Raw genomic sequence first — 19,444 nt, 5'->3', positions numbered from 1 at the left:
CCCGCTCCTGCGAATCAGTTTGGAGTCTCCGTGGCCAGCCGTTAAACTTAACGAACCGGAAGTGGTAAAGGGAAAAGCGCAGGGAAAGGTCTTCGCTCTCAGAGGAAAAGTGTTCGAGTACTCGGCGATATGATGAAGAATCAGCGCTGTCAAATTACCGTGAAAAATTGTGGTTAATTTTTATGGAGGACGGGTGCTAAAAAATCACAATACACCTTTGAAATATATTTCAGTCAGTAATCTAAAGGAACCGAGTCACTAAAAGCATTCAGTTTGCCCCAAACGTACCATAAATTTGTTTAAAAATGAGCAGTCAAATTAAAAAGTCAAAATCGACCTCCCCGAAATTGGTGAGATCATCGCCGAAAAGTGTTCCGAAAGCTGCAGGCGAGATACAAATTTTCAGTTGCCAGTTTGAAGTGTTTGGTCATGTGCAGGGTAAGAAAAAATAAATAAATGTAATAAATTATTAAAAAGCATACCCTTTCAGGTGTTTTCTTCCGCAAGGTAATCTCTTAAATTAGAATCTTTTATATGATTTTAATGTTGACATTACTAAACCTTTAGCATACTCAAAGGAAGGCTAAGGAGTTGGGAATAACTGGCTGGTGCATGAACACAACTCACGGAACAGTCAAGGGAATGCTGGAGGGATCCTTGGATCAAATGACTGACATGTGAGAGAGATCTTTTAATAATTACAAGTAAAATGGATCAAAAAATTATCTTCCTAGGAAATACTGGCTGCAGCACAAGGGAAGTCCTCGTTCAATGATCGAGAAGGCGGTTTTCTCAGAGAATGAACCTTTGCCTATCAACAACTTCAAGATGTTCTCAATACGTCGCTAGATCTTAATTTTTTGTATGGAAGTTTCGTAATTAATTTTGTTTAACCTAACAATGGGAATGTCCTTTGAGCGTGTAACACCCGTTTGTCAGGACATAAAGCTAAAACGTGAGAATCGCTGAGAGCACGTAATAAAAATTCAGTTCTGGCTCCCAAAACAATTGTCGTGTTAAGTGTGTACGCCGCAAATGGCCGAAAGTTGTCCGTTCTCCGGGGATCTATGCCCGCTTGCCAATTAGTAAGGCCATGAGCCATCGCAAATTGCCTTTCTAACATTTTGCCATCGCTATTTTTACACTGATGCCGCCGCACCAATTGTCAAAACATTTTCAATTTGTTTTTTCAGCCATCAAACTGTTGGTGTTTTCAACTCCGAAAACGGGCCGAGTTTCGAATGGCTTCTGCCAATTTTGCGACAAATATTGTGCATCCCGAAAAAGGCAAAACAAATTTACATAAATAAATAAAAGTTGACTGAGTTCACAAATGGTAACAGTTGGCGCCTGATGGCAATTAAAAGCCACTGCGCCACTCTCGACGGTTTGTTTTTTACTGTGTTTGTCTTTTTCACCAAGGGGACGCTCCGAGCTTACTCCACTGGATGCTGCTGTTATTTATTTGGATTGTTTTGTGTGTCTGGCAAACACTTTATTATAAACTGTTGAAACCGCAAAAAGTGCACTGGCTAAACAAAATTGTTTTCGTTGCCCAATTGCCGGTGTCGCAGGGATGGGACGAAATAAAAATTAAATTTATTCGCATTGGAGTTTCTCATTATATACGAACTTATAATTGCGGGTAGCCAAAAAGAATTACGGAAAATAATTTTTTATTAAAGGTACCAATAAATTTAAATTTTTTCTAAATCAGACCGAAATAAACAAGACTTTTTCTTGAATGCGCAAACGTAAACTCTTGTGCCAGGGAAATATTTAGCATGTATATATTTAGGACTTTGAAAACCTTCCTTGGTCCTGCTCCCGCAGCCTCCGATTTCTCGCCCGTACGATTTCCTCAGGATTTTTTCCATCGCGGGCCAACTCGCGGCTCAATAGACGTCTATAGAGGAGCATCTTGCGCTTGGTTTCCGGCGTTCCTATGGCGGTGCTGAACTGCATTCCCGACTGATGGCCTCGGGACGAGGACCTTCATAAAGAAATAGGTCCAAAAGAGAAAGGATAGGAAAAGAGGATGGTGCTCGATGCCGCGATTGCCGATAAAGGCCAGAGTTAAGGCCAATGGAAGCGAAAACATGGCCAAAAGCCTGTTCAACTCTGGTCCTTGTCCGCCTGCTCTTAACTTACGCCTTGTTTTCAGTCATTTTATAGTTTTGTTCAACTTTAGCCGAAGAGTTTACGTTCAAATTTTGGGGCGAATTTTGAGAACTGAAATGAGACCTCTTGTCGAAAGATTCACAAAAGCACTGAAAGCCGATTCGTAGCTCCCTAGATATAAAATTCAAGGAAATAATTCGAAATTCAAATCAATCGCAGTGCCACAATTTCTGTTTCGCTTTAGGAAACTCTTGAGGACTTTCCCTGCATTTTCCACCATAACAACGGACCAAATTAAGTCATTAAATGCCACCGAATTCCGAATGCACCAAAGCAAACGACAACAAGACACGCAAGCAGATAAAAACCCTGGAGGAAGGGGCTAAAAAAAGGAGTTATGAGGGTGTGGAACCGCTAAAAGCCGGATTCGGTAGCGCCGATAATCAATTCCGTTTCCGGCTGACAGTTTGCCGCATCGTGCGTGACCCAAAATATGCATAAACAGCACAAGAAAAATAATAATAATAATTGTAATAATTTCGTGATCCGCCAAAGCAAAGGCGCCGACAGGCAAAGGGGCGTGGCATGCGATGCACGGCCATTGAAACTTTTAGTTCGCGTGCTCGCATGTCGAAAACGGTTGGAAAACCCGCTCCATTAGTCGCCACTGAGCGTTGATAACGAGTTCATTGACGAGTTCATTGGCACATTGATTCCCATTGATTGGGTGGAACCCGATTTCAGTGGGTACTAACCCAAATGCGGTTAGTGTGGCGGCTTAAATCGGCATGCTAATCGCAGAGCAAAGGCGAAATGCCAGAGCTCCAAAAAGTTTTGCAGTGAAGGAAGGAAATCAATTTTAAAATTCTTCAAAAGAAAACTACAGTCTTGGAAAAGGTTCTTAGATAAATTCGAAGTAATAATATAATTTTGGATTTAATATTTCTTATAAATAATTTCGGCCACATGGATTTCAAGTACTGGACAGTTAAATTTATTAATAACTATTTAAAGTTATATTTTTTCGCATTATTCCGAATTAATATTTGGATTGTAAGACATCCAATAATAAAGAACCAATCATTTTTTTTTTAATTTATCGGTTAGGTTAAGTTTAGTCCTACCTATTGGAATAAATATTCCTCTGCGTAACAGTCCTGGCTGCAGCGGCTTATTAGACATTCAGACCATGTTCCTTGGGGCCATTCTAAGCCACATAAGGCCCCCGAATCTGCCAGCTGACTATATTCCAAATCTCAGACCACACACAATCGCTCCAGACGGATACGTGAGGCAAAATTGCCGCATCACCAGAAGCAGCAACAGAAACAGTTGAAACCCCAATTTCCCTGCCCTTCAGTTGTCTAGACGCAAAACCCATTTCTATGCCACCAAAAAAAACTGTTCTCGTTGCGCAAATGTTACATTATAGACTATAGAGCGATGGAGGAAGCAAATGTGGCAGTTGAGAACGAGGGGTTCAAAATTAGATATAGGAACAGCCGTTACCTCGAAAGAAAACTTATTAAAATTTTACAGCCCCATTTCTTGGTGTAAGAAATTAAAATTTCCCAAGAACAACACTTTAAAGCCGTATTTAAGTAGACTGTGAATGTTTCTTGTGGATTAAAAGCAGTATATTTAAAAAACACATGTTTTCGTTACTTTCTTTATAATTTCTCAATATTTACTAAGAATTTTAAAAATTTTTTCGGCATTGCATGCTATGGCATCGTGTTGCGTGGCAATTTGATGAATGTGTTCCTTGATTAACCCTGATCCCAGGTCAAACCTCGAAACGGGCCTTAAATCAGTTTTAACCCCTTTGCATGCAGCTGGAAAATTTCAGAGGCAAGCAAACTTTGCATAATAAATGAAGGCGATAAGAATGCTGTCCGGCTTTGTTTATGTTTATGTTCCTTTGCCTTTTATTTTTATGGAATACCTAGGGGCGCTCGAAACGAAACTTCTGTGGATGGCAAATGCTTTTCGTGCCCTGATTCGGATCCTAAATGCCTGGAGCTCAAAACAAAGTTGTCTCAGCTTTGAAGATTTCCACACAGAAGGCCTTCTGTTTTACTGTTATCAAAAAAAGTCAAGGGTCAAATTAGCCTTTGAACTTCTATTCAAACTGCCAACCAAAAGTCCCAGTCAGTCATCAAATAATGTGAATCAAGTCGGATCCATTTTTTTGTATAAAAAGACACAGGAAAACACAAATTTTCGACCTGCAAAATGGAAGAGACTGAAATTTCAGAAAATAAAAATTTAACACAAGCAGACAAGATGAAACCAGCAAGTGCACATGGTGAACACAAGGAGTTGTATTTGTTGAGTGTTTCAGATTCAGAAGATTCACTTGGACAAATGGGTCTTGACAAGAAAAAGTTAAGTACGGTCAAGAATCTCAAAATGATGCAATCAAATGTGGACGATTTGGAGCAAAGCCGACAGGCAAAGGAAAAAACGCTGGATGTACCACAAAATAATATGGATGTTCAGGAAAAACAGAAGATCGAATCAGAGGCATCCATGCAGTTAAGTAAAGCTGAAGAAAATGTGGAAATTTCTGGAACCGAGGAGGATAACATCAGAACGAACTTGGATTCGGCAAAGGTTAGTCGAAAGGACTCAAAAGAACTAAGTCAAGAACAAAACAAGACAGAAATATCTGGAACAAAGGATGAAAATATCGGACTAAAGAAGGCCTCAGAAAAAACTATTCCGAAGAAACCCAAGGTACCAAGTCAAGCCAAGTTAAGGGATGCGGTGTCGAATAGACAGCTAAATAAGGAAGAGAAGTCCCAAAACAAGTTAAGTGCAGAAGATGATTCTTCTCCCCAGAAAAGTCTCTTTGGAGAAATTAAGGCAGACGAGGAAAATCGCAAAACGGAACATCAAGCAGGCGAGGAAATTCTGAAGAGCATTCCAGAAAAACCTGTAAAAGGAGTACTAAACGCAAAGGAACAGGACACCATTCCCAAGCCCGAGCATTTCCAGCAGACCTTGAGTTATCGGAATGAACCAACGGCAAGCACTTCTTCTTCTGCATCGGATTCGATAAAAGATGCAGAAAAACCTAATAAAATTGAAATGAAGATCGACCCAAGGAACAAAATTAAAAAGGACATGGAAGAATATTTCAGTGGCATTCAGGCCCTGGAGGTGAAGAAAAAGCTGCACGATGAGATGAACGCAAAGGAGGCCGAAGCCATTTTGAAGGAGGAGCAGCGAAGGAAAACCTGGAAGGAAATGCTCTCAGAGGTCGGCCGAGCCACATCCCTGTCCACATCCACGTAAGGAAAAATATAACCCATATAATAATATTGAACCTGATGAATTCTATGCGTTTATTAGTCACAGCACTTCCACGGGAAGACCTCCCCGATCCGTCGTGGTGGCCATCCTGCAGCGCACCGCAAAGGCTGAGTACAAGAGGAAACTGACCATCCTCCAAGATAACTTCAAATATCGCCTGGGGCTGATCAAGCAGCTTAAACACGACATGAAAAACAACTTTAAGAGCGAAGCCCAGCAACTCTATTGCGACTACCACACCATCAAGAATCAGACTCAAAACCAACCCACTCTAAACGAGATGTATACGGTGTACTCCAAAAACAGCCACGAAGAATAGCAATCCTTAGCGAGAACCATTAGTTAGCCTTACCTCTTGTACCTCTACTATCCACCACCATTAAGGAACCATAGAGATAGGAAACACTAGAAACGAGTAACCGGCAGCCGAAAGAAGGATAATGACTACACCTCTTGTACCTCTACTGATCACCAGACACTCTCACCAACCTTTGAAGTACCGAAGCTATGAATGTGGGACCACCCGCCGAGGGAAAGATATCATAGGGCTATATCTATTGGTATTCTATTAGTATTTCGACACCCACTCCACTTAGAACCTCACTCTATCTTGACTATTATCTACTGACTTAACTTTAAAGCACTAGAAGAAGTGTAGAAGTCTCGAAATCAACGCTGCAAAAGTGGAACAACCTGCCGAAAGCAGGATATTATGGGACTGTACCTCTTGCATTCATTTTGTGCACTTGCTTCTTTGCATCTTGAAGAAGTGCCTCTGTATCTCATTAACAGTGTTTTAATGGTACAGTCACCACTCGCTCTGTTCGCCCCCTCGGTATGCAACAGTTTTACTGTATACCCAGCCACCTTAAATTTGCGCCACTTCTGTTTTGCATGTCGAAATAAAAACAGCTCACAGCAAAGACAATGAAAATTGACCCAAATACCTGGCTCTATTGTAATTTTCCTCCTTTGGTATTGTAATTTATGGACTGCGAAAGTGGGGGGTGTGGGGTGTTTGGGGTCGCAGCTGCCGGGGAAAAGTGGAGCAGCGAAGTGAACAAAAGGTGCCCGTTGATATCCAGTTCATATTGTATTGCTGGCTTTAAAGTTTAATTTCGCAGCAACATTTTACCGAGGCACTGAATCCGAGCCTTTGAATATCGAAACTCCGCAATTTTTCCGAAACACTTTAAACTATACTTTAATGATTTTCAGCTCAAGGAAGACTTTAAACTTTCCAAAGACCGTTGATCACCATGGTCGTGGGTGAGAATCGCTCCACGGGCGGCTAATCCGTTCAAAGCTGCCAAAAATCCCCGGCGTTTTTGGTTCGATGTGACGCACAAAAAGCTGATGGGCCCATTTGGTTGGCGGAGGGGAGAAAGGTTGGCCAAAGTGACGGACGGACACTCGTGGCAGGCGCTTAGCAACAGACAGACAAAGCTGCAGGCCTAAGCCCACGCCCCCTTTCTCCTCAGCCGCCCCCTGCGGCGGCTTACAACAAAGCAAAATGGTAAATAAAGGCCAAAAGCGCTGACAGCGGGCGTTGAAATGGAAATGGAAATCAAAATCCGACTCCCATCCCGAAATCAAAGCAAATCAATGGCGAAGCCAACGCTTCTCTCCCGCTCCCAAAACAAATTTTGATGAAAATTGAAAATGTACTTTGGCAATTTGGATTGCAGCACCGTGCCGACAATGAAATATGTCAATTTCAATTATGCCAGGGTAAAACACACGCCTCTCGCCGCGGGCTAAAAAAAGTACTCGAATCCGAGTCTATTTCGACGCTTCAACAAATGTGTCAATTCCCCTGTAAAGCTCTATCGATTGCAGAATTGGCAACGCCTTGAATCGCCTTCGATTGAGCCATCATCAACTGGGGGGCTGATTGTCGGCCGGGTAATTATAGTTGTTAGGGCTCATGTCGGCCCGGAATTTGCTGACAGTTGTCTGCCGCCCGAGGCGTGGATTGCGAAACGATAAAGCACCCAGTTTGCCAATAAATATAATGTTCCTTGCGGCAGCTTAGCCAGTTACGTAGGGCAGATTATTTAAGTTGAAAATCCCTTTTAAAAATTAAAGCTAAACAAAATGGGTTATTCAGATAGCACACTTTATCAAGGAAAATGGAACAAGCAAGAGCAAAATAAAAGTTGATTACATTTAAATGGATCTGTTTATCTTAAGTCACCTTTAACCCAATTTTATTTTAATTTGAAATATGAAACTTAAAAAATATTAAAAATTTTTATTGGTTACGTAGTCAAAACCCAGTTGAAAATTGTTTTATCATTTTTATATTTTGAAAATATTATTATTATTATTATATTATTTTCAAATTAAATAATTATTTTATGCTTTGCAAGAAGCAAATATTTAATAGTGTGATGTTAATTAAAAAAGTGGTTATGAACAATCTTGCTACCGGAAACATAAGTAGCGTGTGCGAAACTTGGTGCAATTCACTTTGAAAACTTTGCGCGAGACTCATCAATTTCTCAGGTCTGCCGTGAGATTTCCTGTAATATAAACTCCTGCTGCAGGGACTTATCAAATGGGAACTATCAAAAGGCCATAAAACTTTCGCCCAACACTTTGCAGACAGGAAATATGACAGGGCTCTGCACAATGAAACGAGCTACCGGTCATTTGCCATGTCTAACTGAGAAGACTGACTGACTGACTGGCTGACCATCTATATGTCCTCTGTTCACCAGATTGATTTGCAAGTGGTTGGAGGGCAGAGCTGGGATTGAAATTGAACTTGAAAAGTGCACAGCAGACAGGCAACATCGCAATGACAATGACAAGGCTCTCACGATTACACAAAAGCAACCGAGCAGCAGCGGCAGAGGCAGAAAATAAAATGCCACGACTCCGGGTCTCCGACTCCCTGTTGTCGATATGATCTCGTCATTATGTCGCCAAAGGCAGACTATTGCCGCGGGATGGGGATGCGGATTGCAGGGGGAAGACAAGTCTGCAAGTTGCGTCGTGTGGGCGACACTTTTATGTGAAATTGATGATGATTGAAAGCTGCATCGCATGGAAGAGCCAAGCATTCCTAGACATGCCAGCGTGATACTCACGACAGACGGGGATAATACATCGATAAAGGGTGGCAGGTCCAACATATATATTTTTATATATTTTAATTCTAAATATTTCTTTTAAACCAATGTGAATAGATTTTTAGTTGTGTTTTGACTAAAAATTTAAATATTACAAAAATAAAATATGTTGTAAGTACATAATTATTAATAATTTTACCTTTAAATGTAAAGCGTTTTAAACACTTTTTAAGTTTATCTAAATTTTAAAAGGTTTATATCCCTGACTTTTCCCATCACTGGGCTTCAGATATATAGATCTCTATCCCATCCCTAGTTGCAATATTGTGCCAGCCCCTTGCTGCTGTCGGCATTCGAATTAAACAATTAAAAGGAAAACAGGCTAAGTTATATTCCAACATCTCGGGCCCCCATCCCATCCCATGACTCCCATTTAAGGCTGGCCACAGATTTTTATGGCGCCACGATGTTCTTTAAGATATATGTGTCAAAACTACTTCTGTGCCATCGTAAATTTAATTCATAGGCGTCTGCGTCACCAGCTGATGATTGTCATCATCATAATGATCATCCCAATCGCAATCAGAATCCCAATCGTGTGGGACTTGGAGGCGAGTGCTCATTGCATTTTTATCACTTACGCGAAATTGGTTTTTATGTGTCGGGAGTCTCATGTGCGCCTATTAAGTGGAAACGCTGCCTCCTATTCCTTGGCGACCGCACTCGACATCAATTCCGCATACGCAAGTATCACAACTACAATAAGTAAGTGATGTGGAGGGAGTACGCCATATAGGCAGGCAGTACGTATACGCAGGGATGGCCCGAAAGGCAGTTAAATGAAATGCTCCGCTGGCCGTTTAAGCGATGACAATCAGCCGAATAGTCAAGTGATATATTGCGGAGCACTTTCAGCCACCGACGAACTAAGGAGAGTCTTCTTCTCGGAGGAGGCTCTGTCATTGTTTTATTGATTTATAGGAAAGTAAATAGCAGCCAGCTGATTGCAGTGAACGAGTGTGTGGACTGTGCCACTTGAGACATTTTAACTTACGCACTTAATTTGGACATTGAATAGATGGAATCGTCGGAAAATTACCTGTAATAGAAGAAACATCAAATCATTAGAAGGGATGTAGAAAATGTAAAAATAATTTGTAGTTTCATTTAAAGTGTATATAGAACCAACATCTCGATGATACTGATATGTTGTTCCATTAACTTCATATGCCTATCTATGACCTGGAACGCACAGGGCAAACAAACTTCGACCATCATTCCCCCGATCCCCAGAATGAAAAATCTGTCAGGCTCAACAAACTGACAACCTAATGCCACAAGCCGACCAACCAATCCCTCCCAGCCGCAGGAGCAGCAGCTCAATGACTTGGCCAGACTGGTCTCTGTGGTAAAATTTAATTTAACATACAATTCAGAATGCCCGGCGACAAATTCTCTGGCCAACAACTAGGGCCACACAATGGCCGCACTGCCAAAATTGTTGCCTGGACACAAAGTTTTCAGCTTTCATCCAGGAGGAGAGGGAGGGGAGATGGAGGTTGAGACTGGAGGCCGAGGACGAGGCCCAAGGCTCGAACCCTTAATTATATTGAGTGTATGAAATCCTTTGGCCACACAATGGCCGGCAGGAAGTGAAAGTGGCCATGTCCTTGTCCCTGTTCGCCGTCGTGTTTAGTCCAAGCAATTTGCAATTTTTGGTAATTTAACTTGACAAAACTTTTTAATGGGGGGAAGTCACCCCACTCGAGATCTGACAATGGAAACGAATGGCATTTGTGGCCCCCGCTTCGATTCGATTCGCAACTGTTGCCAGGAATCCATTCAGCCGAGCTCCTTAATCCAAGAGAAAACCCCCATTCGCAACCCTTCACCCTTCACTTGGTCCCATAAAACCATAATTTTTGATTGTTATGTACTTAAAGGCGAATTTCGTCATGTGCGCTGAATGCAAATTTCGTTTTCAATTTCGTTTTTTATGTCTGCGCCTGGTCTATTATATTTTGTGATTTATGTTATGCTGGATCTGTAGCATCTAGGCAGAGGGGATGGTCCTGGGACGGGGAACATTAAGCGGACTAAGGCGTTAATATCCTTGGTGCCGGGGATTTGTCTGCTGGAGGGACTGGGCAGAAAAAAGTTGTGGCAATTTACGAGATGATTTGATTTTAATCTCTAACCGCCCTCTGGGAATATTCGAAATGCGTATTTTGTTTCTGCTGAATCGCTGATGTGAGCCGATTAAAAGGCAAATATTTATAAGTAAAGGGGATTGAAAGAGATTTATGTGAATCAAAATCAGGAATCTAAATTATTAATAACATTAAATAGAACGAGTATTCAACATTTGGGTTTCTTCTTTCACAACTTTCTCAAATGTAACTTCTAAAACCAAGAATATTTTCCATCGAGCTACTTTAACATTTTCTGATAGGTCTAATTACAAACAACAACAGCAGATCGCGTTGACAACAGAAGCTGCGACGCTCAGGGAATATAAAGTTGAGGGATAAAAGGAGAAAATAAATGTCCCGCCATAAGCCGTAATTTTTGCGCAAAAGTCGATCTCCCTCTCCCTCAAAGCAGTTTGAACTGTCAAAAATGACAAATAGTCCGTCGAGGATTTAATTTTGAATGCAACGCTTCGTGTTGCACTGCAGTAGAAATTAACTAAGCGACCTGGAAAAAAGGCGACTTTGGCAATAGGAAAAAGTGACTGGGAAAAGCACCCACCAACCACCGAAAATCTCGCAGACGGAAAACGGAATTGAAATCCACGATCCACGTACACACACCTTCAACATTCCGCATCCCCTCCCGTTTTCTGTCATTTTCCGAGGGGTGTGTTTGTCCAGGGGATGTTGCAACCGGGGCCGTTTCATGTTTGTCCGGGAAATTAGTTTGGCTCAGCGGCAGCATCATTGGAAAATAAAGGATTTTCTGTTTAGCGGCAGCTCGGAGGACGGGACGAGTATTTATAAATTACTCGTCCGCAGGACAATTGCTCAGCCATACGTTTTATTGCAATTTGTGAAAAATGCCCAACGGATCCCAAGGTTGCCGGGACTACTAGGCACGTGTATGAAGAATACCCTTCGGTCTATCCACTTATTAAAAATATTTGTTTGTAGTACTATATCTGCAAATGGGCATTGTCTGTTGGGGGTTCTCCGGTTGCGTCAACTGGCTTTATTTACGATTCGCTGGGGCGTGTAATTAAATTTTTGGACTGCACCTTTTCAGCAGGAAGCTCTGCACAGACAGGTCAAAGGATGTGGGAGTGTTTTATCCTGGTCTGTGGGTGAGTGCCCATTTTTAAAGACTGTCTTTAGGAAAGAAAATTTAAATATACTCAAAAAAAAATTAAAATGAAGCGATGATCAATTTGGTTTTAATTTTGACTTAATATTCTCATTTAGATATGCCCAAAATATAGAAACATGTTCTGAGTAGGCCAGTTTGAATTTCAAATGTGTCTTTCTCTATCTCGTTATCTTGTTCTATTTCTCATTGCTCTATTTCTTCTCCCCCCCACTAAGTATTTTAAGTCGCCATACTGCATCTTCCTGTCGGAGAATGCCTGAGAGAGAAATCGAAAAACGACAGTATTTAATATCAATTATTTAATATAAATACCAGAAATTTATCATGCGCATATCGATTTGATCCCGGCGTGTTTTTCTTCTGTGTGTACTTATCCACATTGGTTCAAAATTAAAAAAAAACTCATATTTTTATGAATGGCATAAATATATTTAATTTATTATTTTCGTTTCATTTATTTTATTCTTTAGTCCCAACTATTAATCATCGCATAATTTCGCTGCCCCCACAATTTGCGGACCATAGCTCATTGGAACTGTAAACTGAATTCATTAATTACTACAATTAGGCAATACACATTTTTTCCGCTCGGCCTCAAATTGTTTAATCTGGCAACCGTTTCAGGGCCGTGTTCCCTGCTAAGTGATACGCACGCGACCGAAGAGCCGACCAACCGACATCGACATTGGTAAAAACAACTTCCCACTCGGAGTCCTTAAAAGAGCCCGTTTCGGATAGGAAATAAAAAATGAAATGGAAAAATATATGTAAAGCTGCCGTGCCAGACTCGCCCAGGCGATGCAGCTTTGATTAATGGTTTCTTCCAGCACGTCATAAGCGGGCAGGTCCTGCCAAATCCCAACCCTCCGTTCGTTATCAAAGGCTGGGTGGCCAAAGCACCGGGCCGAATACCTTTTTTTTGTGCTTTTCAGAAAAGGAAAAGAGAAAAATAAAGACGGGGCTCTGTCGGTCCAGTCAAGTATAATTAACAACTTTGTTGGGCCGGTTTTCCTTTCGTTGTTCGTTAAGAAATTGCAAAAAGTTGTTGCTCGTTTTATGTAAATGATGTGTAAACACCACGTGCAGGAGGGCCGAGTGACCAAGTTCATAATAATCCAGAGCAGTGCAACAATGTAGCAGTTTGAAAAATACTCAATGCATATTTCGTGGCGCATGTCCATTAGCAGGGAAGGGGACTGAAACGAGAGTACAACGACACGTGTCGCCGCGATTTATTAGCATAATTTCTCTTCCTCAGGTTTTTTAATGCTCGCCACGGAAGCATTAAAGCGAAATGGATGTTCATCTACCCGAAATGATCCGGGGGAGTGAGGTGGGGCGAAGGCAGCCGACTACAGCTCTCGCTTTTCAATTTCCATGGCAGCCCCGGGCATCATCTTCGTCAGCATAAATTCCCAAGAACTACTCTCTTAATTGTTGTGCATTTGTCAACCTGAGCACACGAAGCACTTTCAAAAACCCCCGGCGTCAAACACTCGAACCTCTCCTGTCCCAGACCAATGGAAGATCCACACTTGAATCCAACACGAGACACTTTAAATTCTGGAACGCAAGCCCAGACACTCGCTGGATGCGAGTGTAAAGTAGGGAGTCTTGTGCTATTTATGTCTTACTTAGTAGCACATTTGCTGTGACTAGTTCGTAAATTAATTGGATTTGCAATTACACGCCCCACAAGAGCGAGACTAACAAACTGCAGACACATCGGGCAGTGGTGGGTTAAAGCGGAAATGTGCCAGTATATAGTGAATTGAATGAAAAGAGCTGACTAAACGGATGAAAGGCGAACTACAAGGTCTAGAAAGTGAATGAAAAATCACTTGAAAGGGCACAATAATTGAGGGAATGTTGAATAAGACAACAACACCAAGTAAACTTATTGAGAAGCGCATAGAAAGGCGCATTCTTTGATTCAGCTACTGTCTCGTCTGGTTTTCATTTTCCTTAATCAATAGAAATATATGTTTAGGAAACCATAAAATGCAGTCAAAAAACCAAAAGCATTCATTCCTGAAATCGTTAAATACCCCTCTACCTCAAGGAATTTTTATCCCTCCTTCAGATCGAACATTAAACTAATTGCTGGCATACAACATTTTTATTGCATTTGCCGACTCCTTTTCTGGCATTCCATTCCGTACATGCCGACGCTTAATATGCATAACAATAAATGGTCATATACGAGCTCAGGTTTCTTACTGCCCCAACCCAGGTTTCGACAAAAGAGCAGTCAGAGCAACACTCAAAAAATACACACAAAACGAACTCTCAAAGTGATGGCAATATGGGAAAATCAAAAGCGGAAAAAGCGAAAGCAAATTGCTCGAAGGCCTCACCTGTTCAAACCAGTCGTCCTAGGCGAACATTTCAATACAAATGGAAACGGCTATAGAAACGGACAGAAAGCAAATTTCATCCGAAATTAAATTAGATTTTTCGGCAGTCGAGGAAATTGCCGCACGCACGCAAACACCAGAAAATATAGAAATTACACCCTGGAACGCAGAATTCAAAAATATATCTCCCGATCTCGAACCATCCCCACCATGCAGGACTTCAATGCAAAACAACCGCAGGCCATTTGTTTGTAGACAAACATTTGGCATTCTATATGCCGGTATCTGAGCATCCGAGAGTGGTTTGCGTGCCCAGTCAAACGGAAATGGGCAAATGCCTACGCAAATGTGCGCATTTCAATTAAATTTCCGTTTTAATCACTTTTACAAGTTCCACTGCAACCGTCAAGAGTGGCCGGCATGGGTTAAGCAAGGGGTCACCGGCACATGTTGGTATGCTTACTCATTAAAACTGTGTCTGGGGTCAGGTCATGCGTTCTAATTTGATGATGTTGATCCCTGATCTGTGGAAGGAACATACTCAGTTGAACTTGTTGAGAATCGCATAGAGAGGCGCTTGAAGTGAATATGTTGAAGTGGTGTCACTAAGCAGAATGCTTTCAAAATCCTCAAATTAAAAAAAAATTCCATTTAATTGTGATGGACAAATTCCTAGAAATTATCATAATCAGAAATACTGGGAGCATATACGTTTTATTTACCATTCACTAATAAAAGCTTAAAAAAATGTTTGAATCTTTGAAATTTTGGGCAATAATTTTGATGATCAAGAGTTATGGGAACCTATTTTCGGGTAGAATACCTGCGACCGTCAGCCCTTAGCGTGGTTTCACTGTCCGTGCTCTGCGACTCGTTGTACTCCTTGTTGTTCCAGACCAAATTAACGGGAATGCTGAGAGAGATGCCCGATGAGGAAAAGGACTGGCCGGTGATTGTGGTTTCGGAACTGCTTCGCTCGTTGCAGAGTTCCTCGTATGGCACCAACGCCATGTCTCCTATATCAGGACACTCGCTGCCGCTCCAGGAACTGCTGGCCAAAGGACTCTCCACTCTATGATCGCCCAGTCCGCACTCTAAAATAATGGGCGATGTGCGTGCTCCGCTTTCGGCGGAGTTCCACTGAGTACCACTGTTTGGATCGCTGACCCTCTCGTAATCGTTGCCCACAAGTGCCAGCATGGAGGACAGAGTCCGTTCCTCCAACCTGTCGGTATGTCCGCCGGCCTTTGACCTCGGCATGGAGCGCAGACTCGCCTCCACGGGCAAGGAGCTGCGCCGAAGGAGCTTCTGCAGCGTCTTGAAGGACTCACGCATCTCCAGCAACTGCAACTCATCATACGGTTCGGTCAGTGGAGTATTTGGAACCGACAGGGCATTGATAAGGAACTCCAGGTCCTCCTCCATAGCTCTATACTTCGGTTATGGGTGAACGCCAAGAGGACTAAAACAACTAATTGGCTTTGAGCCTATATTTGAATTTCGAAATTTGTTACAATTTATTTCTGGGCTGACGAGAAGAAACGCAAAGCTACCCAACTAATGCCTAGATATTTCTTTTCAGAGAAAACCACAACAAACGTTCTGTCAGATTTTTATTAAAAAAAAAAAATTATACCTTACATTTTTATTTTATTTTTAATTTGAAAAACTTTTTACAGATATTATAAGATAATTATAGATTAATTTTTCATATCTAAAGTAAAAATGCCGCATCATTTGGTAATTTGTCCCTCTTCATGAAGATGTCCTTTTCGATTTGCAAACTTTTTTCATTAAATTCCGGCTGCGAGCTTTAAGAAGACCATCCTACGTTGCTGTTTCCCCCAAATCAACGTGCTCCTTCCACTCCATCCGATTCCATCCCCACCGAATTTGCTACAAAGTCATTACGAACAACTTAAGTTTGTGTTAAACACGCCTACATTACCAGATTTTGCATTCGGAGCGGCAAAAAGCAAAGTTTAGGGAAAGCAGCTGAGGCAGAAGTGAACTGCAAGAAGTGGAAAACTTGGGTTTGGGGCCGTGTAATAATTGTAATTTCGCACTGCCAGCGGAGGAGGAGCCGAGGAAAACACGAAAAATAACAATCAGAAAGCATTTAGCAGCAACTTCTGAAAGCGAGAGTCGAGGCAGTTGGCCAAAGTGTGTACGCTTGTCGACGGCAGGTGGCTTCCCATATCGACCATAGTTGCAAGTTCGTGTGTTTCCGATCCGGGAATGTGTGTGGGGTTCCCCCTTTTCGTGTGTCAACGCATGGGAAAACTTGGAAAAACCAGAAACAAACCATGAATTCCTTTAACGATTAAACAAGGAGCAGGAAACCACATAGGATACAGTGTTCCAGCTCCTCCCCCAAACACCCCCATAAATCTCCTCCGGGGTGTATCCAGAGTGTGTTTGTGTTTCGCCTGGTGTGGCAATTTTAATGGCCTGACCTACTTACGATTACAGCCAGCTCCTCTTTGTGCTTTTTATTGAACACTTAAAGTAACTAGCGTTCCTTTCTTTTAATTGCTCAACTTCCACCGTGAACATTAGGCTACGTTCTCCTGCTGCTCACGTCGAAAGTTTTGCCTCCGCTTGTCCTGCCATTTGTCAGGCATCAGAAAATATGTTTAATAATCTGAACGCATTACCAAAACAGCAGCCACTGTGCAAACAAACGGAAGCAAAAAGGAAAGCGCTTGCGGTCGGGGCTCCACAAGGGGTTGCAAGGAAAGCGACAAGGGGCAAACACATGTAGTCGACTCCAAAAGGCAGAGGACCGAGGACTCCAGACAGACAAAACAAACACCGAGGGTGAGATGGAAATATATTTGGAGAGGCAGGAAGAGACAGGGAGACCTACGATGGCAAAGAGGATATTTTTGGACAGTGGGACGTGTTCTTAGCTCATATCTAAAACCTAAGAGTTCTGATGCCTGAGGATCCCTCAAAACCTCATAAAGCTAATAAAATTCCAACACCCGTAAAAGACTTGATATGAAATGATGACGTTTTGATGATATGTGGTATTAATTATGACTTAATATGCGTCATATTAATTCGATATGCTCGAAATGTAAACAAATGTAGACTAGTTCGAATTTTAAATATGTCTTTTACCCTCTCACTCATGTAAGCGCTATCCCGCTAATGCCCTCTTTCTCAAAGTCAGAGAATCTCCGAGTCAGAGAAATCGGCCAAATAATTTAAATTTTACCAGTACTGCATAATAAATACAATGTGCGTATAAATACCAGAAATTTACCATGCGCATGTCGATTTGATCCCGCCGTGTTTTTTTGTGTGTTTGAATTCAATAAATTCCATTATTTTTCACTTTTTTTGTTTTGTCAGAATTTTCAAAAAAAAAACCCAACTTGCTCCACTGTGCCGAGCTGCCAGCCATTTGGTGCTCGTCTTCCAAGTCACAAAAGCCTATTAAATAACATGGTCCTACACATGCGACCTCCGAGGAGGGAAAGGCAGCAGCCGAAAGTTTTGCTCACAATTGGCAGGATAAGGCAGGAGCCGGTGGAATAAGCAGTGGCAAGCGGGCAGGAGCCCAAAGTGGTCACATGAAAATATGAAAATATTCATGGCTCAAGAGAAAAAACCAAAGAGAAAATAATGACGACAACAAAAATGCTGAAGACTGAATAGGGGAAGTCCTGACGGAGTAGAGGGAAACTCGCATGCAGGCAAATGGCAAAAAGTAAACAAATAAACAAATGGGATCGGGCTGTATCCTTGTCCCCCGCCCGCTCGTTATGTGGAGGAAACTTCAAGAACGATGACGACGCCGACTGTGATAGTCAGCCACCCATGTCTAAGACATTTGCATACGGACCTGGAGCTGCGTCTCCGTTTCCTATTGCTTTAGCGAGGCATCTTTGGCCAAATTTAGGGGAAAATTCTATTATTTTAGCTGCTCAAACATCTTCTCAAAGTCCCTGCAGTTAGTTGTTCACTTTGCCAGCCCGATGACCGACCACTTGAGTCCTTTGGCCCCACTACAAGGCTATGTAAAACAGTTTGCCCCTCCTAACTCTTCTCCCTTTGAGCTGCAGCTGGAAAATAAATGTTCAATTTGTAGTTGTCAATTGGCTACTTAGTGCAGTTGAAATATCTCCCATGGCAACGAAAGAGGGAAATGCCATGGCAATTGAAAAGTAAACGAAACTAATGCAAGAATTTGGCAAAGTGCCATTGATAGACGCTGGTATGCTGGGCGAAAGTGAAAGACCCCCTAAATTCTTTCCAGCAAAGGCTTTGATGTAATGAAGTGAAAAAGCGAGTGCAAGCACATGAATGTCTAAGATGTAGCCTTTTCAAAGTATCAATAAATAACAAATAATAAATAACAAATTTTTCATAAAAATATTAAGGTTGTCTTAAAACACTATGCAATTTCATATTTTTTAGCCCTAAAGTGTCCTAAAGTGAGCTCAGCATTAACCATTCCACAAACGAAAAGAGGCAACACAAGATGAAGCCATATCATTAACTTTCGGGAACATGCCGAGTTTTACCTTTTAACCTCTCGATAAGCAGCTCATTACTCAAGTGCAGAAGCGAAAGCCCCGAAAAAGGTCAGGAGCAAAACCCAGACTCTTTGTGATTTACTGGCCCCGGGAACCGCTTGGATCAGCTAAAAATGGCCGAAACATAATAATAATTTGTTACATGCAAAAAGCACGGTGCAAAGGAGATAAACAAAATAAATGACAAAAGCATGTCAGCACAAAGAGGCAGCCGAAAGGAAAAGCAAACTAGAATGGAAATGGAAAATGGATCCGCTCCTCGAAATTGGGAGGCTTTTTGTTGCAACCCTCAGCGATTTTTTGTCTTCTTCCACGGGGCTACAGACATTTGCATAAATTATCATTTGGTGAGCCAGAACAAAAAGCCAGGATGGGCAGAGATATACCTTCGACTGGCTGAAGGAGCCGTCTTGGCTGCAAAAATAGCCGAGGGAGGGTAATAAAAGGCAAATGCATAAAATAACATAAAGTAAAACAAGAATTTATGTGCTAGAGCGGAGCAATGGCAAATATCAAACAAATTGCAATAAAATGCAAATTTAAATAGAAACGGAAAAGTCTACATAAATTCTGGCTGTGCATTAAAGCCCACCGAAAATGTTCATTTTATTTTCGGATGAAACAATTTGAATTTAAATATTTTATGCTTAATTTTAAAGAATTTTATTGCCGAACAGCAAGC

The 19,444-nt window shown here is 41.7% G+C and overlaps 5 protein-coding genes across 6 annotated transcripts in view; 2 read left to right on the top strand and 3 right to left on the bottom strand.

Moving 5' to 3' along the window:
- Trim9 (E3 ubiquitin-protein ligase Trim9) overlaps window positions 1-19,444 on the bottom strand; it is an 83,941-nt gene that overhangs the window by 44,580 nt on the left and 19,917 nt on the right. The gene's annotated exons all lie outside the window — the stretch shown is intronic.
- LOC108055971 (acylphosphatase-2) lies at window positions 236-1,008 on the top strand. Its single transcript, XM_017139560.3, has 4 exons — window positions 236-438; window positions 491-507; window positions 568-677; window positions 735-1,008. The coding sequence occupies exons 1-4, from the start codon at window positions 306-308 to the stop codon at window positions 847-849; spliced, it is 375 nt and encodes a 124-aa protein (XP_016995049.2). The 5' UTR covers window positions 236-305; the 3' UTR covers window positions 850-1,008.
- Window positions 1,660-2,307, bottom strand: LOC108055972 (uncharacterized). Its single transcript, XM_017139561.3, has 2 exons — window positions 2,152-2,307; window positions 1,660-1,993 (listed from the first exon to the last, which is right to left on the bottom strand). The coding sequence occupies exons 1-2, from the start codon at window positions 2,166-2,168 to the stop codon at window positions 1,795-1,797; spliced, it is 216 nt and encodes a 71-aa protein (XP_016995050.2). The 5' UTR covers window positions 2,169-2,307; the 3' UTR covers window positions 1,660-1,794.
- Window positions 4,242-6,241, top strand: w-cup (world cup). Its single transcript, XM_017139558.3, has 2 exons — window positions 4,242-5,417; window positions 5,479-6,241. The coding sequence occupies exons 1-2, from the start codon at window positions 4,357-4,359 to the stop codon at window positions 5,756-5,758; spliced, it is 1,341 nt and encodes a 446-aa protein (XP_016995047.2). The 5' UTR covers window positions 4,242-4,356; the 3' UTR covers window positions 5,759-6,241.
- Window positions 14,911-15,787, bottom strand: LOC108055969 (uncharacterized). The gene has a single exon (XM_017139559.3). It carries the CDS (start codon window positions 15,638-15,640, stop codon window positions 15,020-15,022), a length of 621 nt encoding a protein of 206 aa, XP_016995048.2. The 5' UTR covers window positions 15,641-15,787; the 3' UTR covers window positions 14,911-15,019.

This window comes from Drosophila takahashii, chromosome 2L, assembly GCF_030179915.1.
Source record: "Drosophila takahashii strain IR98-3 E-12201 chromosome 2L, DtakHiC1v2, whole genome shotgun sequence".
In the NCBI taxonomy this organism is placed as follows: Eukaryota; Metazoa; Arthropoda; class Insecta; order Diptera; family Drosophilidae; genus Drosophila; species Drosophila takahashii.
This window is presented reverse-complemented; position numbering and strand designations above follow the sequence as displayed.